Source organism: Teleopsis dalmanni, chromosome X (genome assembly GCF_002237135.1).
Source record: "Teleopsis dalmanni isolate 2A chromosome X, ASM223713v2, whole genome shotgun sequence".
NCBI classification, from domain to species: domain Eukaryota; kingdom Metazoa; phylum Arthropoda; class Insecta; order Diptera; family Diopsidae; genus Teleopsis; species Teleopsis dalmanni.
The window spans coordinates 69,504,234-69,531,899 of record NC_051848.1 but is presented as its reverse complement, the minus strand read 5'-3'; the positions used below and the strand labels follow the sequence as shown (position 1 = coordinate 69,531,899).

Here is a 27,666-nt window from a genome sequence, read left to right as displayed (position 1 = left end):
ACCATATATTTTAAAAGTTTTTGTTTTTGTTTTGTTATTTAAATATATACTATCGTTTCTGGTTCAGGCAAAAGATACTGGGAAACACTGGAAAAAATGTAATCATATTTCAAGTGGAAATATACACGATAGATAGATGCGCCAGTTTCAACATTGAATGCAACTACCGGAATGATAAACCCAGAACCATTCTGTGGTCTTGGCAAAGGAATTCTATCCATTGTTATGAACGGCGCTGAGGAAAAAGAAAGAGAACTCTATTGGGAAAGGGCACCAACACTAGCACAATTTAAAATGCTTTTAGGGACTTACAAGCTAAAACGCAAAATTGCATAGAACAATCAAAAACTAACCTATGAATCATTATGGGATTATTGACACCGTTCACTGTAGATTGAATAATCAACTACCGAAGTTAGGAATTCAATCTAAGTCAGAGTGCAGATACTGTAGAGACGAAAAAGAAAATGCATACCATGTGCTTGGGGAGTGCTCACCACTGATGCATAAGCGGAAGAAACACCTAGGCGGGTATTTCATGGATTATAAGGATTCAAGACTAGGAAAGATAGGCTCTTTACTGTCTTTCATTAAAGAAATCGGATTTGGATAAACACTCTAATCCGATTAAAGGCACAATAGGTCTTTTAGGTCGCAGTGTACTACCTCTTTAAAAATAATTATAATAATATATTATCGTTTAACAGGGTATATAGATGTAATAGATTAAATTACTATTAAGTATAAAATTAATTATTAAGTTCAACTCGGAAAGGAAAACTACCACTTATGCTAAAAGTACAGTTTGGAAATAGGAAGCAAAAGTAACTCATACTCATTACTCTCATATGTAAACTCGTACATGAGTATGCGCTACTCGTAATTTCGTATATGTAGATGATTAGCTTATAAAAATATAGAACGTATTACGTTAAATGAATTTAAAATATCCGACAATAAGTCACACATACATATATTGGTTCTCAGCGATACCAGATTTATATATCTACATGTGAGTTATCAACATGTTTTTCAGTTCTAAGATGCATTATTATACAAATAATTTAAAAGAAATACTATAAAACTAAGTAACAAAGTCATCACAGATCCAAAACCTTGAAATGGATTAAAAATACGCATCGATAGTTCATACATTTCCCATTTTGATCTATAATAGTTTTAGTTCAGCTTCTTTTACACATAAATGCGGGTATTACAAAGAATCGTATGCATAGTTCAACTCAGTGAATAGATACACGTATTACTTGCATTGGTATCACAATATATAGTTCTAACAGAGTTATATCTCACTATCTTTTATTATTGAAATCGAAGGAATGGGCAACAAGTATTACTTGCATTGGTATCACAATATATAATTCTAACAGAATCATATCTCATTATCTCTAATTATTGCCATCGAAAGAATGGAATAGACTTAATTATTATATTATATTTTTGAAATTTTGAAGATTAACTGGACTTCTTTATTGATGTTATGTTTTGTTTTCTTTCCTGTCTTTTTGACTTTTTATATTATTGAGTTCACTTTTCATACCCTTTATAGGAACTTTAAATTTTTTATAGGTTATAGATTATTTCACAACCTCTTACTTAGGATTTGTTAAAACAAAAAGAAACTTTTTTATTTATCAAATACCATGTAAAAACAATTTTATTTTTAAATTTAAAATTAACTCAGTTAAAAAAAAACATTTCATTGTAGTCGAGTATTATATCCTTTTTTCCACTCCTTTTCCAAAGGATTATGTCTACATAGCACTTTTCGCTTCATTCGTACCCACTTCAAAATAGAAAAATAACAAAGCTTCTATTGCGCATATTTTGCCACCACTGCTCGGTGTCCTTGTATAAAAGGGAGCAAAATTCACTGCAACAAGTCAGTTCTTAGAAGATACGGGAACTGTTGATTTCAGTGCTCAAAATGAATCTGTGGGTATAAGAAGTTAAAATATTTTTGTAATATAATTTAATAACTAAACATTTTTCATTTTCAGTATTCTACTTGTTATAATGTTAGGCATGCTTTGTAGAGGTTTCTGTGTACAACTACTGGAGATGCAACCAATAAACAGTAGTCCCACTGCTGCACCTTTGGGCTGCCATCGTCGCTTATACACCTACCGAGTAACGCAAGTCGATGCTAAAGGACGTGAGTGTTGGGACTATGTTAGTGTTATGTCATGTTGGGGGCGTTGTGATTCAAGTGAAATTTCCGACTGGAAATTCCCTTACAAGCGCTCATATCATCCGGTCTGCGTACATGCGTCTCGACAGCCAGCAGTAGCGGTACTACGAAACTGTCATCCTGAAGCTGGCGAAGAGGCTCGCCGATACGAGTATATGGAAGCTGTGAGCTGCCACTGTCATACTTGCTCGTCACTGGACACAAGCTGTGAAGCACCAGCAAATAACATGTTAGACGACAAATCGGGTGTAAAAGTTTTAGCTTTAACAGGTTCTGATTCGGACGGTTTGGATTATTAGTTGAACAATATTATGAAATTGACAGACAGATGAAATCAATTGTAAATAATTTAAATTGCAAAAATAAGTCAATATTATTTTTATTATATTTTTTAATTTTTATTAAATATTTTAACTAAATTATCGTATTGGCATAAGCATTGGAGCTGATTTTAAAACACAAAAAAAAATTCTCTATAAATTTATCAATGCAAAACTTTACAGCGAAAATAAAAAGGAAAAACTCAAAAAAAAAAAATTATATTTAAAAATAAAAAATTTCAAAAATGTGAAAAATAATTTTTTTATTAAAATAATTTTATTTCTATATAATAAATATTGTTAATGCTATAAATGTTTTTGTATAAGTATCTCTAAAATCACTAAAAATCTGTTTTGCTGTAAGATTACACTGTGAACTCTTATAATTCCACACATTACCGTAAATAAAAAAATATTAACATTTAAGTTCACATTTCCAAAAAGTCTTGAATTTACTTGAATTTTAAGACAAACGCTAGTCAAATATTTGACTTAACTTTCCTATATTTTATTTACATTGTTGCCTCAACTGAAAAAGTTAACCAGAATATACTCCGTCTGGATCCAAGTTAATATTCAATTAAATCCCACCCTCCCAATTTACTCATTATCCTCATTTCGACCTACATCACCCCCAACCACTACCCATCCACTTCCCCACCTATGTAATCGTATTGTATATCTTTTCATGTTATTGGCTCTCAGATCGCAGGGAATTACAACAACAACAATAACTATACAACTATAATATACAACTCATTTTTTCAGACAAATCGAAATCTCACCAAATACTTACCAGACAAATAATTGCATATTTCTTACCAGTGGAGAAGAACTTAAACCTGATTATTACAAGGTGTTGACCCTGCAGAAACTTCAATAGACTTTAACGGTATAAATTTTACTTCACTTTATGTTTCATTTTGTATTCTGAGCGTATTCTTGCTTTGGCGATTTTCCTAAATTAAATAAAATTAGTCCGAAAAATAATAAAACAATTCATCACATCCATATGACACCTTCAAATTGTTATAAGTCCCAATAACCTCAGCCTATTAATGAGTAGACGTGAAAATTGCCCAACAGCCGGTACTGCGGCCAGAAGAGACCTATTGTACCAGAACCTCAGCCTAAATGCTTTAACAATTCCATCAGGAATTAACAAATTGCAGATTTCTATCCAAAGCCCTGAAACGCGGTAACTTAAACCATCATTCTGTGTGCAAAAAGCTAAACGAAGGAGCTCTTGAGTGTGCCAGCTGTCAAGTTACAGCAACTATCCAATAAATAATTGGATAGTTAGTTAAATATTCATCAGCAACTCACATCGAAGCGGGTGCACTATCTACTCAACGCAAACACCATTAAAATCACACAAACCATTTTATTAAGAAAGGCAAATAAACAATAAATTTAGTACTTAAATATAAGCTTAAAGCTTCCACTAATGCCGATGTGATTACACCAACATATAACAGACCAATGCAAAATACTAACCAGCCACCAACTAATATCCAGTTCAAGCAATTCTTCATTTATAGATTAAATTTAACACTACGATGCTTACATTATGCCAAGCATGTTGTCATATATGATCTCCGTCAACTTTCAATAACGGAGATAAGAAACAACAGAATAAAAATTGTCACGTGAAATGCGAATATCTCAACTAAACAGAAAAATAAACTTTATAAGACTGCAAAACTACTCAAACTTATAGAAAAGATAGACACATCGACAAAATGGAGGATAGTAATATTGGTTAAAAAAGTACCAAAGTAACACGATTGAATGGGAGTCGCTTGCGGCCACCACAATCCAAATCAAACCCAACTCCAAAAATCTGACAATATCATCAAACTATAGGGACTAGCTTTTAATCTCGGAATAAGATCCGCGGCAGGATAATACTTGTTATACTCGTATTTCTTTGTGGGTCACTAAATTAATTCTAAAAAAAATTGAAAATTGTTTTATTGATATACACATCCATTATATACGAGTAATTAAATATGCTTTTGTAGGAAGTAATATTCCTATTTTATGTTGTTTTTAGGATCTTTTTTGCACAAAAATCTAAAGTAACTCTTCTACCGTTGCTATTTTTATAAGTTAACAACTTTCTTCAGAATTTCATTAATTAAATTTCTAGTACGTAATGGTACTAAAAACCAATGCTTAGTCTTTATTATTATACAGATAATATTGTCTGAGTATATTTCTTAGCTTATTCCACCTTGAACACGCCAATGTTGGGAATACGCTTTTGAGATTCTTGAAATAATCTAACTATGTTGTTGTAACCCCCTGGGATCTGCTTGTGCAGTTCCTTTGGGTGGTAATGAATGGACTTGGTCGTCGAAATTGAAGAGTGGGTCTGAGACGTAATCCCGACCATTCTTGAAACCCTACAAAAATGATAGAAATCACTTGTTGCTGTCTACAAAACAGAAATTTTTAACTAAGAATAAATTATCACATTTCGACACTCAACAAAATTATAGTTAAATTAGACCCGTTCCGGAGCCACTCGTCGCCAGCGACAACCAAGTGCCGTTCAACACCTTACAAAAAGACTTCACAATCAGGTCCCAGCGGGTTACAACAACAACATAGTTAGATTATCTTAAGAATCTCAAAAGCAATATATTTGTAGCATATGCGAGGTATATCCAAAATGGCTATACTCTGCTATTTGCAGACGCTATTAAAATTAGATAATATAATAAATAATAACATATATACAATTCAATGTCTATAGTAATAGACAGTAATTAATCTAAGTTAAGCAGGACAAAAGAGAGTGATTTTTTGTTATGGTCTGCAAACGCTGCCAGAATTAAACAAAATTAAAAGTATATAGCATTAAAGAGGACAACACGTTAAAATATCTGATTCCGGCTCTTGACAAAAACTCCAAACAATCAAACTCTGCATCCACTCATTGACAACAATTAAACAAAAAAGCAGAAATCTTTAAACAGATCTACAAATTCGCTCTACTATAGCGAGAAATGTAGTTATATCTATTCCCAGACAATCTCCAAACTATTGATGAATAAGGGATTTACATGCGAAGCTGTAGTAAATTTTAATTTTTTATGTTCTGATTTATATAAGTAAATGACGTCATAATTGTTTTCATATGTAATACCTTTAATGATTTTGGTACTAATTCACATTGATTAAGTTAAATACAATACTAATATTTGGTTTACATGCATTTATAGTTAAAAATATTTTAGTTATAAAGAGATTTTGTTTGGTTTTTATTTTAAACGTTTGAATTAATTCTTATTATAAATTTATTAGTTAAGATATTTAACTTAATTCGTTTGTGGGCAATGTTGACATCATATCATTAACTTTATAAAATATGTGAGCAAGCAAATATTGTGAGGGCAATTATATAATTTCAGTTTCTTTAATATTGTATTCAAATATATGAAGTGAAATTAAAATTCGATTTTCATAATTAGAAATAAGCAGCACGTTTATAAATTGATCTTTTCATATTTGGAAGTTTACAAATTAGTTTCAACAGAATCATATTCTTAATTTAATAACTAAAATCATAAATTTAAACAACTTAATGTACATAAATATATATAATATATTTGATCTTAAAAAATTATCCACTTCTCAAATTTCCAGAAATTTGAAATTATTATAACAGTTCCTCCGCTTAATAATAATTTTGTAAAGTCCACACGGTTATAAAATTTACAAAAACTTATAGTTTCCATTTGATTTTGAGCGTGAATATTGATACATACAATATAACGCGGATATTCCAAGACCAACACCTCCGCCAAGAGCACACCTTCGAAGACCACCTGTAAATAGAATAAAGAGAGCATTAAAAATTTGACAATCACTTCATGAACATGCGGCATCTAACTTACTACTTGACTTGTATAAGAGTCCCGTTGCTGTGCCAGCAACTAGCGTATTAATATCGTCGTCTTCTCCCCGCGTATATTGCAATAGAACTCCAAAAGCTGAATACATAACTGCAAGGGTTCCTAACGTATTTGCAGTACCTGATCCTTGTTTCATTATGTGATTTAACATTCTAAAATAACGAATAAGGTATTAATTTTAATTGGATACTTAAATTGTAAACAAAAACTAAATGGATACAAAAGCTTGTAGAATTTAATAGACAATTTTAAAGCGGCGGTTTAATGCTACGTTTAAAAATTTTAAACTTATATATATGAAAATATAACGTTAAACCTACAAAATAAATTTAAATTTCAGCGGAATACTTAAAACTATACAAATATAATTTTAAGCAAATATGCACGTTAGTCCAAACTATTAATTCAATAGTTTTAAAATGATAAACATAATAAAATAATAAATAAAATAATAAAATTTTTCATCTTACTGTGTCCGTCTTAATTTTCCTGTTTGGTTCATAGCAGCAGTTGTTCGTATTCCATTATAAAATCCTACAACACCACCTATTCCAGCTCCTACCATGACTGATGATCCAATTTGCGAAAACGCCAATTCAAATCTGCCGCGCTGTTTACTGGCACCTTCTGGAAATATAAACTCCGGTTGCGCTTGTTGTAAAAATCGTGGATCGTAATTCAGGTAAGGAGAAACAGGAGCACCAAACGCCGACGAAAGTGATCGTGCGGTTTTCGGTTCTTCGACTAAAATAAAAACAATCGTTTATGCATCTGATATAGCTTCACTTTATATTGCGTAATTTAAAAAGCATGCGTTCATAACAATTTTTCTTATGGCCGTTTTTCGAATCTTACCTGGAGGAGAAGCAAAAGACAGCGGTTTACTTAAAAACTCTTCCCCCATAATTTGAATTTTATAAAATATATATTTAAATATTAAGTCTACACTATAAAATTTTTTAGCAGTATGTAAAAACTACAAACTCAAACCTCCAAATATTCTTAATTTTACTAAAACGTCACTTATCTGCCATATGTTACCATGCCGAATGTCAATAAGTCACAATAGTCAAATAATGCATTTGTCATTGCTGAGCAAAGAACACTACATATGATTAAAAAGTGTTTTATGTATGAATTATTATATTCTACTGAACGAACCTGACATCCTTTATTGGATATGAATAGTACAATCTTACCTATTTGTTAATTTATTACTATGACTGAATTGTGCGAACTTAGGCCGTGTGCGAATTCAAGTAAATTGAGGTAAAGTAAATTGATACATCCTGGGAATTTTTTGTATTGCACTTATGTAAATATTTATTTATTGCATTTATTTATTATTTTTGGTTAAAAGGTTTTAAATTTATTTAATTATTTATTGAACAACATATAAAATGTTCACAATAGCAACACCTAATTTACCTAATCTTTATCTAATTCACCTCTCTCGAATTTCTGGTAAATACTAACGTTCGCTGCCATACCGACATAATTTACTATTTCCCTCAATTTATCATCAATTTATTCGAACTCGCACACGGTCTTAATAGATATTATATAATACGTGTGCGGGTTAACTGACCCAGTGTTCAGTTCATATAACCTAACTGATATAAAAAGTTAATTAATAGCTCTATAGATGACAAATATTGTTTTCAATTCCGTTTGTAATTCTTTCTATAAAACATAATTACAAACGACAAATAATGTTAACAACTTAAGCATACGTATATGCACATTATTTGTATATGACCATAATCATATATAAAATTTAGAATAACAATTTCATTCACATCAACATAATATATTATAACATATGAACATATATTTTGATATTCTCATATCAAAAATGTTTTAGCTTGAATAAAACCAATCCGATCTTCTAAAACAATTTCGTGGTTTACTTGAAAACATACCTACAAACAAAATTTTTTAACATAAACAAGTCAAGTTGACAATCACAACTTACAAATCAAAAAAGTGTCATATAAGTAGCAAATTTATAAAAATAGATAAATTTTTTTGTAAATATATCTTATACAACTTTATTACAAATAATATTTCTATTATACAACTAAAATCGGAAAGCTAATGCTTGTTACCATTTTATATTGAAAATACTAATACCGAATCTTAAAAAATTTTATCTCATCTATTTCATATTATAGTAAAACATAGTATATATAATCCTGTTTAAAATGGCTTACACAAGCGGGTTAATATGAGCACCAGCTATACCTACGGACAGACAGCTTAGGGAAGTGTTTCCGTTAAATCAATATCGAGTTATATAATAGAAATTGACTTGATTTATATGAATAGAATATGCTTTCCAATTTCGGCTCAGCGAATCGTGGAGTGATATTAACATGACTTTTTCCATATCGCGTTCCTCGATTAGGTTGTATACTCAAGAAAAAATACTAAAAGCATACAATAAATAATGCCCCTACAATAAGAATAATGCTGAAATTACATAAATTATAAATTGAAAACAACTATAATTAATTGATTCTATTAGCTATAGCTGGTTTATGTTTCTTTTTTACTACAACACAGCAAGTAATATGTTAATAAACTTTCACAGAAAATTAACAAGCTCTAAGCTTCGGGTCAGTTGGCTAATGAACACTGACTCTGAGCTTTAAATATGATACGACACGAGTTCAACCCTTGGTACTTGCAGTATCAAAAAAATTTTTTACGAATAATTAAATTAAATTAATAATAAAAATTATAAATAAAAATATGTTCGTTGTTGCAATTTAACTACTGATCGATAAAAACCTCTCTTTTAAGAATAATAGTTTATATTAAGAATTTATTTTTTCATCAAACCGTTTTTAAAAATTAAAACGGACGTAATTTAATTTACTCTATAAAATAATTATCGAACAAAATTAATTCAATATCAAAATTGTAACTGAAGAATTGTCAGAACTTAATTCGTTTTGATGTTATTGTGAATAGACACGAAAACTATTTTTTATTTTGCATATTTTTTTTTTTTAAATTATTATGTATACCTGCAGGTTAAATAGTTTGTTCTATAATTGTATATTTATAATTATGTACGTATATAATAATATGTGATGTAGTATAATAGATGTTATATTAAAAATACATACTTTTTATCAATTTTTTCTTTGAAATTATGTATAATTATTATTGAATTATTAGAACAAATACTAAACAAAATTTGGCTAATCACAATACAGACATGTTTTTGGGCGAAATGACAATTTTTCAAATTTAAACAACTTTGAGTGCTAGTTCACACATCATATGTATATATGCATAGTATATCTTTGCACATGTTCTTATTTTAAAAATGTTTGTATACATTAGTGCATTAACAATAGAGTGTTATAAATTATTCACAATAAAATGGCATAACCGGTGTGTATTTGGTCCTCTATAGTTTTCTTAAGCATGCGCAAAGCAACATATGTATATAAAAATATCCTTGTTACGTACATATTTGTTTTTTTTTTGTTTTGTTACGATGGGATACATCTTCTGTATTCAACAGATTACAATGCGGCAAATATAAGATTCACGAAATTTTTTTGTTCATAAAATATTTATTTAAAGAAAAATATTGTTATCAAATACTTTGTTTAAATCTAAGATCAAAGCATGTTCTGTAAATATTCTACAGATTGGATTTAGAACTTCATGTTTTTATTATTACTAATATTAATACTATCATATTACAGCAACTGTTGAGAATAGCGGAATTTGGTTTGAGTACGATTTCTGGGGTGTTGCGATTTAACGATAAAGATCATAAATCTGTTTTCACTACGCTATATCGTCATAGCTTAATTCTCGAGATATGAAGCTTTAAAGTTTCAATTTTTTACGTAGAAACTGCTACTGACAGATGATGCTATAAGTTGTTAGATTAGTAAATGTGCTAAACATAAAGTGTCGCTAATTAATGTCTTTAGTTGTTGTTTTTGTAATCACTGCAAAAAGTTAATTATATCAAAGATCGATATTTCAAAAACCAAGATATATTTTAGAATGAAACTTAGCAGAAGGTGGTTATTAAATTTTTACACCTCAAAATTTGTAATTTAATAAAAGCAAACAGTATTCATATAGTTTTTTAAATGGCAAACAAATTCACACCGTACATTTCCATAAAGGGTGATATTTAAATGGAATTTGCACGGACTTAATATTTTCAGAGTCGTGGCATTTACTAAAACCTCTTGTATTAAATTAGGCATTGTGTGGTAAAGGATTATTTTTCCAAATGCGTGTAATATTATATTGAAGTCCATATATTTTTATTTTTTTTAATATATTTTATATTGAAATAATAGAATACTACAAATAAACACAAAATGTATACAATATTTTATATAAAAAATATTTTCAGTTTTATTTTTGCACGAAATGCAACCCTGTTTCAATGTCTTTATTTATGTTAGACATCTGCTATTATCTTCATTTACTTGTCGTTGGCCGCTGAGTTCGGTTTGGTTGTTCGATTCATACTAGAAGTTGTGACGATATTTTTTAATAAAAGTTGATAGGAAATTTGATTGACAAGTTTTTTATTAGAAATATAATAAAAATAAATATAGGTATTTTTTTTTAATTTACAGTTTAAATATTTAGATATATTTTTTAAATATAAAACCTCATTAACCTTGGCGATGGCTTCAGGCGATGTTAATGTTAAACTTTCCCGACTATTTCGGCTCGCGCAAAAATTTAATAATTTCTATTTATCAGGTAAGTAGAAATTTTATTTAAACATAAAGATTTCTATTGATTAACTTAGAATAATTACAAAATAATAGTTTTATATTGTAAATATTTGGTGTAAAAATGGGTATGGCTCGGCTTCGGCATTCAATTATCGATTTGTGTGTGTGCTAACGATGATGTCCTTCCTGTTCGTCATTAATATGTGGTTTGATGGTAGTGCTTGTTATCGGCAGTGGGCGGTTGCACTTTTCAACCCACATACTGAAACTACACTAAATTTTTATACGAATTAGCAGAATATTTACTATATTAAAATTTAGTTCTAAAAGACTTTTTCACACCATAGTCAAATAGCAGTCTACCATATTTTGTTTATCAGAAATATAATTCAACAGGATAGTGAAATATATTGAACTGTACTGGGCGTTTTCCATTAGATATCCTTGAATGTTTAAATTGCATATACTTATGTGAAATATGCATGTTTAAAGTGCAATCTCTCTCTATTTGTTCCTTCCTTTTTGCAATTATCATCCACAGCAATGTAGTTGAAGTGCTCAATTGTCCTTCATTATATTATGCGCTAATCAAATAACTGAACTAATGCAATGCAAATAGACTAGAAAAAAAAATGTTAATTAAATGAAGTCCATACATAAGATTTTTGTATTAAGACGTTAATTGAAATATTGTACAGCTAACTTAAAAATAATTATTTTGAAATTTTATGGATAATTTGTAAGATCTGGTAAAATGCAATATTTTCACATTATTAAAATTGATTTTGCTTTTGATTGCAAAATATGTATCGACACACAACATTCAAAATCTGCTGATGCAGCTGTTCCGAAGGTCCATGGTTTTGCGTATTGTAAAATTCGTTTAAATGACAAGGGGAAGGGTTTTAAGTAGGTTCGAGATATAGCATTTGACGAACGAAAATTTAAATTTTTTTTTCATAAATTAAATAGATATTTAAATTAAAATATTTTTGTAAAACAAAATAATTATAATGAAGAAATATAGAAATTTAATGAATGTGAGAATAGCTTTCATTATATATGTATTTTGTATGTCGCAGTATTTGTTACCTCATTTTAGGAACACTCAACTATTATATATGTACATAAAATGTTTTTATATGATTTATTATTTATACTTTTTGGAAAAATATATTATTTATATAAAAGTAATACAACGTTTACCGGTAATGATTTGCACTCCAATAAGTACAATTTGTTTAAAAAAAAATTTAAGAATAATTTATTAAGTAATAGTTTCTTTATCGATTATGATCGTTTATGTGCATTATGAAATATTACTTATTAAAAAGTAAATTTAAGCAAAACAATCTGAATATAACAACATAAATTGTTTACAATATGGTTATGTACTAAAACCTATTTGGAAATCTTTTCAGTTTTATCAATGCAATCTATACAAATATTAATCAAAATTGGTTTTAAATCGTGCAATAACGATAAAAATAGTTAAAGATAATTTTTAATTAATACAAACAAAGTAATGTTACTGGTTTAAACAACTTTTACTGGTTGCAACTCAGAGAAGCTTCAGTTATATTTAAGGATTACTAATTACTCACTGATTGTGTTTATTTCTTTAGCTATTTCTTTTTCCTATAAATAAATAGAATTGGATTTAATTTTTAAATCTATATTTAATTAATTAAATTATACTCAGAGAAACTTAAGCAAAGTTAAAATCGGAGATTAATGGCGTTCGATTCTATATCTCTAATGCATGTTGGATGTGAGTTTAATCATTGAGTTACATGACTCTAGTTTACGTTGAGTCACAATCTGCATAAGAATTTCACAATGTGAAACCATATTTGAAAGTTTAAAAAGGTTTTTGAATAGTTGTGTTGAGATCATGCAGTAGCTTTGTTTAAAGAATGCAATTCTAAAGTGTTTTTGCATCATACAAAATCGGTATGACTGCAGTTGCAGTCATACTGTTTATAATTCCATACATATACATATACATATATATATATATATATACATTGTGTTATTCTTAATATTTTTGTAATATGTTATATTTGCCATTAGATAAAAATAAATTAACTGAAGCAACATTGTAATAGCACAAAGTTCCGATTCCAAAAAAAAAAATTTAAAAGCTTTTCGATCAGTTTTACATTCCTTCCTTTATACATTTATTTTATTTCTTATTTATTTATTTATTTTCCCATTCTTTCTTATATTGCATCATCAGTGATCACAACAAAACAAAAACAGCTGTGATATGAAACTGTTTCACTCTGAATAAGTTTAACAAAAAAAAAAACATCTTTTGCAAGCAAAAAAACAAAAGCAAAACAATAAGTCAAAAAAAAACACTTCGTTTAAACAACTTGATTGTTGTTTTTCTTCTTTGTTTTTGTTATTGCAGTTGTTTGTTTTATCGGTAGCAGCTGATCGGCATAAAAACAGCCAAGCCAATTGCATATTTTGGTTGTGTTGTTGTATTATTGTATTTGTTGTTGATAAATTAATGCTTAGCAGCCACGACGCATGTGTGTTTATTCACTGTCATTGTTATTGGCTTTCTTCTTTCGTACTTCTTTCCTTAATTTCACCCTCATCAAGGTGATTTAATACAATATATTATTAAGATTTTATATTAAATGAAAACAGACTAATGCGGCGAATGTGCTGAATTATTTCTATTTTATCGTAAAAGAAAAATATGAATTCAATTCATTCAATTCATTGATAAGCTTCAATTAAGTTTAAGTTTATTTATTGTTTTTTTCTGTAAGGCCAACATTTTTTCTTATAAAGTTTATTTTTGCAATATAGTAAAAATCTTTGCAAATGCAAAACACATTTTTATTTATTATCATAACTAAAACAATTAAATCATTTAATAGGTTTAAAAAAAACACCTTTCATTTAAAAACAGTCGGCATATCTTATGAAAGGAACACACGCTTCAACCTGTTGTTCAGTGTGTTGGAACGTGTATTATTATTATTATTATTGTGACATGTTCTATAAGTTACAATCACAATTCAATAACTTAGCCTATTCACATATACTTTCCAGATATCCCTATTACGCGCTAATGCTCTATGCTCGCTGAATGATTTCTTACTTTCCCTATTTATCCATCTTCTCCATGTGCTTTTTGGCCGCCCAGTATTCCTTCTACCTTGTGGGTTCCATTCTAATGCTGAGTGTGCGAATTCACTAACCGGTTTACGCAGGGTATGTCCCAGCCAGCCATATTTGGAACGTGTATAACGAATACAAAAAGTTTGACGCAAATTAGAAGATATTGATTATCGTTTGGCAGAGTAGAGCTAAGTAAGTCTACTGTGGTTTTGTTTTCTTTTCAAGAATTTGTCCCATATCCAGAGATGTAGAGAAATGTTGTATGAAAAATTAGTTTAAATTTAATTTAAATTTTAAAAGTAATTAAGTAACCTTTAAAAACACTTAATTAAAGTAATTGAAAATGAATTTTCACCTACATTCAACATAAAACCTTGAATATTTCTAAAATGTCCAAACAAACTGATTATTAATTATTATTAATTAATTATTATTAATTGTTAATATTAACCGAGATACAGGGTGTCGCCTATATTCAACTTAAAACTCTGACAATCTCTAAAATGTCCAAACATAATGTTTACAAAATAGGAACTATTTGTTACAATAATCCTTAAAAAATGCAGTGATAAGTTCCCAACCCGTTTATAATCTATTCTAAATAGGAACTTGAAATATACATACAAAGATTCAACCTCAAAAAAAAAAAATATTCGCATTTAACAACAATATATATGGATAAGACATTATATATCGATATATAGATAATGGATACGACAGTTTATATTTTTTTAAATTTGTGTTTGATTTGAAAATTTGGCATCGGAGATAAATGGGTTGCTCAGAACCACTACATTTTTAATTATTTTCACAATTGTCAATACTGACTTGTCAATCTTAAAAGACAAAAATTTCGATTGTGAAAAGAGTTTATTTAAAAAAAAATTTTTTTTTAATGAAATTTAATTTTATATTTAAAAATAATATCAATGGCTGACAGTAGTAATGAATACAACATCATTATTGGTACTTTTGAAATAGTTAAATGAGTATAAGTACAAAGTACTTCTTAAAAGAACATATATAAGTGAGGATTAATCATTTTAAGTATTGTGTTAACTCTATATATATATATAGTACATGAAATCCGTACTGATAATGGCAATTCGTTATGCCAATTTATTTATAATTAAATATCTGGAAATGGTATTACGTATCGCAGTAAAACATGAAAGCACATAAAATTTAGAATTATCTAGAACGCTTCGAAGAATATTAGTATCACTGCTACTGAACGAAGTTTGATTGTATAATACTGTAAAAATATGTAATGAATATAGATATATTGTAGAAATCAAGACAATTTGAGTTTACATTCAAAATTGTTCTACAGAAAAACGACTCAAAGAACCTTACCTAGTCCTTGTAGAACTTTAAGTCAGATCACAACAACTACAATAAGGTTCATTAAGTAATTTGCTTAATATGACATGTTTTTTGACTGAGTTCTACGATATTTTTATAAATTTTATAATTTATTTATTTATTTATAAGTATATTTTTTCTTTTGGAAAACAATCAAGATAGATTATATTATGTGCGTATTAGAAGGCCGAAGTTCTGATCTTGCCAACAAATGCTAGTATATTCTCCATTTTAAGATACAAATTTTGATTGCGATACGGTGTTTAATTTAATTTTTCATTAAGTTGTTTTTTATATATTTAAAGAGCAACTTCTTGACAGTTTAGACAATGTCATTTAAACTTCACAACTTTATTTAGTAGTTTGGCACAATTAAATGGAAGTACACCTTCATTAGCTTCATCTACTTATGTCGCCCTTAGCTGTGTTTTATATTCTAACAGCCCCTTTTATTGTCTTCTCTTTGTTAAATAATATGTTATATTATCTGTTTAATAAGGCTTAAATAGTCTGTTGATTTGTGATGGATATATATCGATTTCTTTTTTAAAAGAACTCTCCAGAAATAAAATATATGTTCTGTAAAGCCTAAAGGCACATTGCATAATTCGTATAAGTTTGCCATGATTTTAGTATATTTTAATGTATAATATATTAATATATTTAAAGAGTTCTTATAATTCGCAAACCATAGATTCCGTACATTTATTTTTCGTGGACCAAGTTTAATAGTTAACAAAACCGACGCTACGATTTAAAGTAAACCTGATCTATATATCTGTTCCATGCATCAATATCTTTTTAGTTTTTGCGTTTTAGTTAAAACAAAACTAAGATCTAAGAACCTATTAAACACTAATAATCACAAAAAAAAAACATTTTGTATTTTATGATAAAGAAAACGTTTGTAAAAATAATGTTAACAATTTTATTGCATTATAAAAATAAATACGTTTTTATATTGGTCAAAATGTTATTATCATAACGTCAATAACTTTGGAAGTAATCTGTGGAAATATTTGTGCAAACGTGCTGATAACGTTCAAACATTAAAGTGTATATAAAATAAAACTTCTCTTCGATTTGGGATGCCCATGCAATAAAACATTTATCAACAATTTATATACTCTTCATTATTTTAGCTTTTGTACTATTAACAAGAGGTATATTAAATTTATCAAGACGTTTGCAAAGTGCTTATAAAAACTTAGAAAGTTTATAACTTTATAACTTTTATATATATATATACTCATTTATTAGAATCGTCGATATAGGCATAGATGACTGATTACATATCTGTTTCAGGATAAACTTATCTCTTAAGTTTTGAGATAGTTGAAGCTTAAAACTATTTTGAATAAGGATTATAAAAATTATAAACGAATCACCAATATTTATTATCTATATCCTGTAGTTACTGTAGATTCTGTAGATTTACATAAAGCAAACAATCAAATATAAGTTTTCTTCATCGTTAGTGAAATATTTTTATTGTTTTATATGAATAATATTTAATATATTTGCAATATGTTAAATACAATATCTAATAGTTTAAGAATCGCCTTTGTCTTTCGAATATAAATTCTATTTTATTTAGTTTAAAAATATTAATTTAACAAAACAAAAACACTTCACTCCCTTTAAATGAATACTCGTCATATATATATTTCGATAATGGCTTAATTGCGGACGCTTTCCACCCTATAGACATTAATGGACTAACTTCTTACAAAATCGACAGGTTCTCCAGTTATTTTTTTGTTGTATTTTTTTTTTTATAACGTACAGTTTCGTTTTTAGTAAAGTCGATATTCCTAAACTATTAGTTGCATTTGTATAAGTCGAAAATAGAAAACTTTAAAGGTTTTTTGAATATTTTTATATACATTGTTGTTTATATTTCGACCAAGTATACCTAATGAATATTCCTATTCCTACCTAATGAATAGTTTGTAAAAAAATTAAAAATGTTTTTTTTTTTTTTATATAGAAATATATTCTATATAGAAATATTCTTTTCTTTATAAAATGAAATACAGCTTCTCTTCTGATCCTACCAAAAAAGAAATAAGGAAAGCTGAGTCTTAATCCTCACTACAACAAAACTAAACCGTTTTGTAGACTTTCTCATAAAGTTTTAAATCACCAGTGGTGGCTAGATGATCAAGTCTAATAAGTTTACATAGCTTCTCCAACTGCTTCAAAGAGTATCACGATGTTTGTAATAATCAATAAACATATGACGTATTTCGTCCAAATTCAGTATTTTTTTTTTAGAAATTATCTCTTATACCAAAAGCCTTATCTATTATTGAGATGACTGCACAAAATCCACTCGAGTATAATTTTAGTTTCATTTTTTCAGGTTCAAAGGTTGATGAGCAATTTATATCTAGTATTAAGTATCGATCGCCCCAATAGTTGGTGCAGTCGAATTAGTGTTTTATTTATTATGTAGTTCCCTTGGTATAGTGATTCTAAAGTTTTCAAATATTGCTGATTAAAAATTTAATGCAAATTATGCTATTTTATAAAGAACCAAAGGGTCTTGTGGTATTCAATAACAACCAGTACAACGCAACCTAACCTAATCTTATGGTAATTGTGGGTTTATAATAGATAATTCGTTTGTATGTTAAAATTCATTTAAACATATATATATTTATATATTAATTTTTATTAATATATATATAGCATAGTACAATATTATGTTGTTGTTGTCTGTCCAATTCAACTTATAAAATTTTTATTCATTTATTTATTTATCTTCAGCAATATTTGACATGTTTTCCATAATTATAAATTTCACTGTTTCGTAAATTTTTTTTTTTATTTCAAATATAAATATCCATTGAAAAAAGAAATAGAAATTTTGGCGAAATGGCATTTAAAATTAATTAAATTTATTCACGCTGTTTACATTTGCGAATATGTCAATAATTTTTATAAAAATATGTTTACCCTTTTGACGCTTATCTTCGCAAATAATTTGTTAATGTAGCGATAATTAAGCTTTCTTGCCCCGATATGTTACTGCAATTATACAGATACATATGTATATGTATGTCAAAGAGACGGACGTGAGTGATTCACCTAAAATCATTTCAAAGTCACAACAGAACACACAAAAAAATTATATATAACTGCAGTCGGCTGTGAACCAATTTTTCCAATGTCTAGTTTAAGGTACTCTCCGACAAAAACAGATGACATTGTGCAGAGATTGTTTTTGTGAATATTCTCGAATATATATCTGAATAGTGTATCAACAATTTTTCTTTTCAAGTTTATATATGTATTTGCTTTTTTCATATTCTCAATAGTGATTGAAAATGTTATGCTATTATTAGTGAGAAAAACAAAAATTAATTTTAATATAAAATAATTACAATTAGTGGATAGAAAATGAAATAAGTTCAGGATTCTAAAACACTTTTTAAGCTTCAAGATAAGAAGAAGGAGAATGCAGTAGAATGAATAGGAAAATGCCGATTCAGAAATGATTATCTTTCAAGGCAACACTTAATTTTAATTATATATCCGTATATTACTTCAATTAAATACATATCAAAAAGTAACGAATAATTACAATTTTTTTAAAAAATATTTTTTAATTATAAATAAATATTATATATATATATAATATATGCAGCTATATAATGTATATATATAGAGTTTGTTGCGAAGAAGAGTGGCATTCTGTGTCACTGTGATACTCGCGCCAGACTTTAGACTTCTACACTTATCAACTGCCTATCCATTTATAATGGAATTAGATAATTAGGAAATAGGAATTATGTCTCTCTAAAGGACATAATGGTGTTTTTCACTGCTATTCGTCTATGGGACTAAAGTGGGTAAGTTACAAGTTTCCAACCCGTTTTTAAATCTAATCTAATCCAATCCAATTTATTATGTGTATTTCATATATTCTAAAGTAGTTCCCCTTTTATATTATGCACTAATCTTCAGATGAGCTTGTAATTTCATCTTAATATTATCTATTTTTAAAAAACGTTGTGCTTTGAGTATTTTCTTGATTTTGAGAAATTTAAAGAGTCGCATGGTACCGTATGTGAAGAATAGAGTGTTTGAAACATTATAGTAATATTATATTTTCCCACAAACTGTTGGATGAGCAAAACGGTATTTTGTAGCTTCCTAACGAAATTGTCTGTTACTCATTTATAAAACATATATAAAAATCAGTTCATATATGAATCATATGACATTACTTTTTTAATATTTCTTTAATGAACTCTCTAATGATAATTCTAAGAGCAAACACATTCTATGCCCATTTCTATGACATTTTCATAACTTCATTAACCTATCTAATAGTACTTCTTGTATTGGCGAGTATAATCTATTCAATTTTTACCATCATAGATAGACCTTTTACGGTGCTAAGAAATAAATTCATCTTAACAGTTTTTTTTTATTTTCTTGAAAGCATTTGTACCATTTGTAAATTTTAATACATATGTTACTGCCAGTACAATCAATGTATAAAAAAATTTGATACGATAAACGAAACACAGCGTGCAATAACAAAGTTATCTTTACTATTTTAAACACATCCTGTATATTGCTATATATATGTTCTAACTTCTCTACCCTAAATCACTTTGATCATGAAAATCTTTAATACTCGTATATTTGATGAATTTACGGTACATGCAATGTAATTGAATGTCTTTTTATCGATTATATCGAAATCCCTTTTTTTTAATTCAATCGTACCCTTGCCGCTTATATGTCTTCTTATGATATCCAAGAATTAAAAAAATTAAATAACTTTTTATATCAACTGACAGTATTGCATTATTGTCGCAGCTGAGTTTCTTATACGGAGACTGGGTGCGAAAATTTGTATTGTATTTATACATATATATCATTATAACAATCATATAAATAATAACTATGTATATATTTAAATATTTAGGAATGGTTGGTTGGTTAATTGCAGTAAATAACCTTCTAATAATTACCTACTTGCATTGTTCAAACCAACCAATAAATCCATGCCGCTAAGTTTATGTAATTTAGGACATATAAAATCACCAGAAGAGCTAAACTATATGTTTTTATTCTCTTCGATGTTCCTATAATCAGGAATCCAAATAAAAATAATGTCAGTCAGTTGCTTTAAGCCGCCGATTTCTGTTGTTGTAGTAACCCGCTGGAACCTATAAGTAGATAACATAAAAGGATATAGAAGACGATTACATGGGTGGGGAAGGGGTAGAAATTCTCTTACTAACTTTGATTTATATATATACATACTATATATACATTTCGTTTTAAACTTTTTAACCCATTTATGTAATAATATATCATATATTTTCTAGGATTTAATAAAGGTGACATACGACCCTTTTTAGTTGACGGTCAACAAGTAGGATTGGTTAAATCAGATGTAATTAAACAACTTTTAAAGTATCCTGAAGTATTTTGTGTACGTGATTGTGAATATACCAAGGTGGTAAGTACAACTAAACTATAAATTGTTTTTTTTTTTTAAGATACCAATATCTTCCTTTTTTTTTGCAGAATTATAATTTTATTTGGTTTTCGGTGCAAATAGATATTTAAACATTAAACATTAAATTTTGGCAGTATCATTAATAACATTGGATCTATGTTTACATCATTCCATAATTTTTTTAATTTTTTTGTTTAATTAATATTGTTTTATTAAAAATAACAACTAAATTTGAAGAATTTATCAAACTAGTTGCAGTTATGATTGCCAGCAAATAATTCATGCATAACAGATTCTCTGTTAAATTGATAACTAATGTTGTTAGCCAGACAGCTTAAGTACTGTGATACTCAATAATGACGTCGCATTATTACATCTTATATATGATTCAAACGCCTTAAAGTTATGACGTAATACAAAAGATCAAGTTAATATAAAAAAAATAAAAATAAAATTAAACATAAGCACGATCAATATTCTTTACACCTTCCTAGTCAGTAGGCTTGCTAAAGAATTGTGTATGGAAAATAATGCTTTCAATTATTATTCTCCAAAAAACTTCATGTTTTGGACGTTATTTCTTTGCAAACTGACTGGTTTGGATTTCGTGATAATTAGATTCGCAATGGCAGTCAAGAGTTCTTGGTCAGTATGTAAATATAAATAATGTATTTATTTACCACTTCATATTATATGATGGTGTGATTAATTACCATGTATTATGTTTCCTATTGAAAAAAAAAAACAATCTGGCCAAAACAATTATTATAATAATTATTTTAATTTTCTGAAAATATTTTTTAAATTTGATTATTTAAAATAAATTGTGTAAGTTAATTTTAGTTCCTTACCCGCTTAGTTTTTGAAGCGCCCAAAGATATATATAAAGGACAAGTTTTAACTTTCTCAGAAAAAAAATAAATGTTAACCTTAGCTTACTCTTCGACTATGCTTTGTAGTTTAAAAAAAAACAATAAAATTGATCATTTATAACTTATAAGTATCAATTAAAAGAACGTACCACAGTACCAGTTCAAATGACAGAGTTTTTATTTTAATTATAGAAAGAATTCAATCCAAGTGAGCAAAATTTCGACGACCAAGGTCAGCAAATTTTTTTAACGATTACTGTTGGATTAGTGTTGTGATTCAAAGGAAATGTCACTTATCTGATTTTCATTATTTATTATAGATTTCACTGTACCATTACTCACTTAGTGGGCTTAAGTGACAGATTTTTTCATGGGTGCATAATTTTTTTGTATTCTTTTCTTATTTTTTGTTACATTTTTATATTTTTCTTTTTGTGTTTTTTTTTATATTAATTTGTTGAGTTATTACTTTTTGTCATATTTTTTTTTTTGCTTTTTTTTTATTTTTTTAAAATTTTTTTTGTTATTTTTTTGAAATTTGTTTATTGTTTTTTTAATTTTTTTCTTTTTATTATAATATTGTTTTATTTTTTATCATTTTTTAGTTTTATTTTTTTATATTACTTTTTATCGTATTATTTTATTTACGTATTTTTATTTTTTTAAAATTATTTTATTTTTTTTTATTTAATTTTTTTAAAATTATTTTACTTTTATTTATTTTTTTTATTAAATTTTTTGTTTATTTTATTTTACTTATCTTTTTATATTATTGTCTCTTTCTTTAATATTATTTTCTCTTTTTTAATTTTATTTTATTATTTTGTTTTTTTTTTATTTTATTTAATTTTGTTTTTTTTTTTTATTTTATTTGATTTTGTTTTTTTTTATTTTATTTAATTTTGTTTTTTTTTTATTTTTTTTTTAAGTTAATTTTATTTTTTGTATTATTACATTTTTTTTATATTATTTTATTTTTGTTTATATTATTTCATATTATTTTATTTTTTTTTATTTTTTTTTATATATTTTTATATATTTTATTTTATTTTTATATTATTCAATTTTTTTTATATACTTTTTTTGTATTAATTTTTTATTTTTTTTTATGTCATTATTTTAATTTAATTTTTTATATATTTTTTTATTTTATTTAAGAAAAAATTGTTTTGTGTTGACTTATACGTAATTTTTGTATATTATTTTGATTTTAAACATAAAATTAAATTATCAAATTTTTAAACATAGATTGATTTATATTTTTAACAATGCTGAATACATTTGCATTTTAAAGTATTGCTAAAATATATTATTCGAAATTAATTTTCATGTTTATATTTCAATTAATATTTATATCAATTATAAATTATTCACATTTATTTATTTATGATTTTTGAGTACAAAATATCATTGCACTTTTGTCATTTTATTTATCTCCGTGTTTGGTGCTTTTGTGCAAGTTAATTTGGATGTTTGAGAAGTCTTACCTAATTTATATATTATTGATTTTTTCGATATGATTTTAATTGTAAACATTTTTAGATTTCGGTATATTTGTTTATTTTCTATATATTATACTATTATTAATTATAAATTATTATAAATTTTAAACTATTATAAATTTTAAACTATTATAAATTGTTAAATTCAATTGTTTAATTACAAATTAAATTAAATGTTGTCTAGTAATCTCACAGTGATTTTTGCGAATATTTGGTCTATTTTTATAAATCTGTGGATATGTAAAAATGTCCAAAATAGCATTCGGAATAAGTAGCAAGTTGTTTCCTAAAGCAACTCTGCTGTAGGTATAGTTAGCAGAGTTGCTTTTTTATATGGAGTTATACGTCAATTTTTGTGCGAAATTGATGTCAGTATTAAGTTTTAGGTGTTAATACGGTTATTGCTTATTGCAGCTTTATATAGAAAGTAAAAATATTGATTTTGCTCCGATAAATGATACTTCGAAAGTAATAAATTGTTTTCAAAATAAATGGAGTTGTAATGTTCTACAACCATTACAGCGCTTTATTTAATTTCCTACACATTTTTCGTAGGTTGACTGAGATAGAGTAGACTTGAAGTATTTCAACCATTTTACTTTTATGGTAATCACCTTAAAATGCCTTTTTCATAACAAAAAAAGTGAAACAAAGTTGCTAAAAACTGCTGCAAAACATAATATTCCTTACACATTTTTTACTTGTTGTTAATTCCGGATACTTTTGACACATAATATATAAGTTGAAACTATTATTTTAATAACATCTATCGATTAGCGACAGGTTTCCATTTTTTTAAATGTTTGTCCTACATATCCATTGATTTGTGTATAAAAGATATTGCGTGTATATCCAAAAGACGACGTGCCCAACCCAGTTTCCCCTCCCTAAATGTTTAATTGTCATTTTATATTGAAATCAGATGCCAGAATAAGTGACACTGGAGACAGTGTTGCCAATTTTAAAATAAAATCTCAAAAAAAGTACCGTTTATATCTACTTATGTTTTAGTGATTGTTATTGAGTAAAGTGTGAGATGAATGAAGTGTGAATAGATAACTTGCTCATAATTTTATTTAAAATATGTTTATTCGTAACGATTTATTTCAAAATCGGTTTTGTGTTTTAGAATTTCAACTTTAATTTCGATTGCATTTTTTTGTGTATTCCTATAGGTATTTCGACAAATTCGCTTTTGTCTCCATCAGGAGAATTCCTAATATTCCTAACATTTTTCACAATAATGAAAACAATAAACCAATTTTATTGTTTTCAAAATTAAATACTAAAAATCTAAGATCGACCTTTATACTTTTTATTAAGAACGTTATTATTAATCGAACTATACGTCATAATATTTAAAATGTATATACGAATCCAAAAAAAGCACTTGACTTATATATCAAAAGCCTTATTTTAACTACAAACGTTTCTTCAGTTTAACGGTGACGCTGTTTAATAAATAAATTGAAATCATTTATTTTTTGTTATTTATTTCCTAAGTCCAAACACTCAACCTTTTGCCCTGTTAATAGTTTCATTATCAGTTAATCTAATAATCATATTTTAGTTTAGGTAGTCATAAATAATGTTTGTTTAATTCATTTGGTGTACTTTAGATTGCTTCCAGAATTAAAAACTCTTCAATACAATAATATTATATTACATACATAATTTTACATACATAAAGTTCTTTTGGAATCATAATAATTCATTTAATTATTTTATTATCATTTATGACCAAACAACTTTAGTTAATTACAAGTAATGGGGGTGAATTATTAATGATAATTCATCGATCGTTTTTCAAATAAATTGATAGTCACACCATTTTGAATAAAAAAAAGTATATAAAATCTAACTGAATATCTATTATACAGAAACATCTATATAAAAACAAAAAAAAATGTCAACAAAATCTACTTATTTCGTCAAAATTCACAACGTTTATCTCATACTAATAAAATAGCCTTGTATTTTTTAGAAGTTCTCTTAAGCAGGAACACAACTTCTTCTTCAGAATAATAGAAAGGGATTGAAGTTTTGTTTTTGTCTAAATTAAAAGTGTTTATATGGGAATAAGCAAAATGTTTAAAAATATATATAATTGTGTGATGTACTTTACTTAGTTTACTTTAATATTAATAAACGACACGATTTCGATTTCATAGGCACACCTATTTGACAACGGATTTTAGTAAAGACCAGCTATGATGATCTATTTTCACAATGCTATATGTTAATAAAGCTTAGATGTTGAGGTATTGGGTTTTAAAATTAAAGACATGAACAAGTAAATACGCCATCTGTTTCTATATTGTTGTTGTTTTTAATGAAGACCGCATATATCTGACAGTGTAGTCCGTTTTGGACTTCTCAAGCACTTGGCCGTCAAATTCGACGAGAAGCCCCGGGACATAGACCCGGACGTTCTTGAAACCATACTCATTATTGGTGCTATATCGCGTATGTAAAGTTTGTTACTATAATCAGTTTATAACCTTACAACTTGATACCATCTTAAATTCTAATCTGTATTGGCGCATAAAGTAGTGGAAAAAGTTATTCAAAATAGTTGATTCTAGTAAAATTTGTTGTCTAATCGAAGTGCCCGAGAAATCAGAGTCACGTTCAATAAGCGTATCTACATAATACAAACAAAATATGTTTTTGATTTTACTTTAAATAATTATTAAACTTTTATAGGGTATTGTAGAATTAAATCCCGCATTTCGTGATTATTCTGAGCGAACTAAAAATCTCGATATAGTATTGCGGCAGCTACGTTCGCAAGGCATATTTTCTGCCTTACAAGGATGGCGTGAAGAGGTACTCGAAGAAAATATTTTTCTTTTTGTTCTTGAAAACGTATAATTACATTTGTATCTCTAATTTTTTTTCAGTACTATGAAGTCAAGTCGGAATATAATAGCTTATTAAAAATGGATCGTTCGGCAACACCATTATTTGGTGTACGCAAATATGGCGTTGATATTAATGGTTATGTACGGCATCCTACTCATGGATTATGCATTTGGTTGCAGCAAAGATCAAATACCAAGGAAACTTGGCCAGGTAAATGGGACAACATGGTCGGTGGAGGTTTATCAGTTGGATATGGCATCAAAGAGACTGCAATTAAAGAAGCCGCTGAAGAGGCATCCATTCCTCATGATCTCGTAAAAAATCTCGTTTCAGCTGGTTGTGTATCATTTTTCTTCGAAAGCGATCAAGGCTTATTCCCAAATACTGAATATGTATTTGATTTGGAATTACCACTTGATTTCACACCACATAATGCCGATGGAGAAGTTCAAGCATTTGAACTACTGCCAGCCAAAGAATGTATAGAACGAGTCTTTACTGCTGATTTTAAAACAACAAGCTGTCCAGTTGTGATTGATTTCTTAATACGTCATGGTTTTATAACACCTGAAAATGGTAATATCTAATTATTATCTTATGAATTTATAAAAAATATTTATTTTTTATTTTTTAGAATTTTATTTTACGCAAATAGTTGAACTATTACATGTGCCATTGCAATCGCTCTATACTTACAAAAATCAACGGCAAAAGCAAGAAATAGATGGAAATATAGGAAAGAATTGTGAAAACGGACACAACATTCAACAGTAAACTATATTTTATACAAAATGGGTAATTATCAAAATTTAATTTATGTGTATTAATAACAACGAATATTGCAGATATAATCGTATTAATACTGATTTATTTTTATATAAGTAAACATTTTCATAAAGAGACTGCAAAATTCACGCAAATTTAAGCGCACGTATTAGCTTTCTTCCTTTTACCTAAAATAAAAAAAAAATAAAACAATATTTTATCATTGTTTTTTTCCCAAAATAAAAACTTATTAGTTTGAATATATAATTAATGTGCTCTAATTCGAATCGATACATAATTTTCGTTTAGAAATACATTTAACGTAAACACCTCTATAAGTTATGGTTATTAGCAAATTATAAAATATTTAAAATATACTTATAAATACAAGTATTTATCATTTGAACCCGCTAAAACCACCTCTAAGGAATGAATGGAGAAGATTTTCACAGCATTCAGAAAACTTCATTTCAGTAATCAGGGGAGAGA

At 27.4% G+C, this 27,666-nt stretch overlaps 3 protein-coding genes across 6 annotated transcripts; 2 read left to right on the top strand and 1 right to left on the bottom strand.

The window, feature by feature from the left end:
• The first annotated feature begins 1,920 nt into the window (after positions 1–1,920).
• On the top strand, positions 1,921–2,658 carry LOC119661958 (thyrostimulin beta-5 subunit). Its single transcript, XM_038071482.1, has 2 exons — positions 1,921–1,953; positions 2,019–2,658. The coding sequence occupies exons 1-2, from the start codon at positions 1,946–1,948 to the stop codon at positions 2,506–2,508; spliced, it is 498 nt and encodes a 165-aa protein (XP_037927410.1). The 5' UTR covers positions 1,921–1,945; the 3' UTR covers positions 2,509–2,658.
• A 3,532-nt stretch (positions 2,659–6,190) lies between these two features.
• Positions 6,191–7,476, bottom strand: LOC119688929 (mitochondrial import inner membrane translocase subunit Tim23). Its single transcript, XM_038103609.1, has 4 exons — positions 7,308–7,476; positions 6,923–7,196; positions 6,435–6,604; positions 6,191–6,365 (listed from the first exon to the last, which is right to left on the bottom strand). The coding sequence occupies exons 1-4, from the start codon at positions 7,354–7,356 to the stop codon at positions 6,253–6,255; spliced, it is 606 nt and encodes a 201-aa protein (XP_037959537.1). The 5' UTR covers positions 7,357–7,476; the 3' UTR covers positions 6,191–6,252.
• A 3,443-nt stretch (positions 7,477–10,919) lies between these two features.
• Positions 10,920–27,383, top strand: LOC119689007 (uncharacterized protein YJR142W). Of its 4 annotated transcripts, none has more exons than XM_038103728.1 (6): positions 10,920–11,207; positions 21,040–21,173; positions 26,254–26,376; positions 26,451–26,988; positions 27,047–27,207; positions 27,258–27,382. In XM_038103728.1, exons 1-5 carry the CDS (start codon positions 11,129–11,131, stop codon positions 27,184–27,186), a joined length of 1,014 nt encoding a protein of 337 aa, XP_037959656.1. In that variant the 5' UTR covers positions 10,920–11,128; the 3' UTR covers positions 27,187–27,207; positions 27,258–27,382. The 4 variants fall into 4 exon arrangements, with proteins under 4 accessions (XP_037959656.1, XP_037959657.1, XP_037959658.1 ...); XM_038103727.1 differs by having other exon boundaries at positions 10,956–10,972; positions 11,078–11,207; positions 27,047–27,383; XM_038103729.1 differs by having other exon boundaries at positions 10,932–11,207; positions 21,040–21,170; positions 27,047–27,382.
• The last annotated feature ends 283 nt before the right edge of the window (positions 27,384–27,666 follow it).

Bases quoted from the DNA above. Each gene is read 5' to 3' on its own strand.
- LOC119689007 (XM_038103727.1), top strand. From the start codon at position 11,129: ATGGCTTCAGGCGATGTTAATGTTAAACTTTCCCGACTATTTCGGCTC. The intron at 26,377-26,450 runs GTACTCGAAGAA...ATTTTTTTTCAG, and splicing joins TACAAGGATGGCGTGAAGAG to TACTATGAAGTCAAGTCGGA. The intron at 26,989-27,046 runs GTAATATCTAAT...TTTATTTTTTAG, and splicing joins TTTTATAACACCTGAAAATG to AATTTTATTTTACGCAAATA.
- LOC119688929 (XM_038103609.1), bottom strand. From the start codon at position 7,356: ATGGGGGAAGAGTTTTTAAGTAAACCGCTGTCTTTTGCTTCTCCTCCA. The intron at 6,605-6,922 runs GTAAGATGAAAA...TCGTTATTTTAG, and splicing joins GGAAAATTAAGACGGACACA to AATGTTAAATCACATAATGA. The intron at 6,366-6,434 runs GTAAGTTAGATG...TTCTATTTACAG, and splicing joins ACTCTTATACAAGTCAAGTA to GTGGTCTTCGAAGGTGTGCT.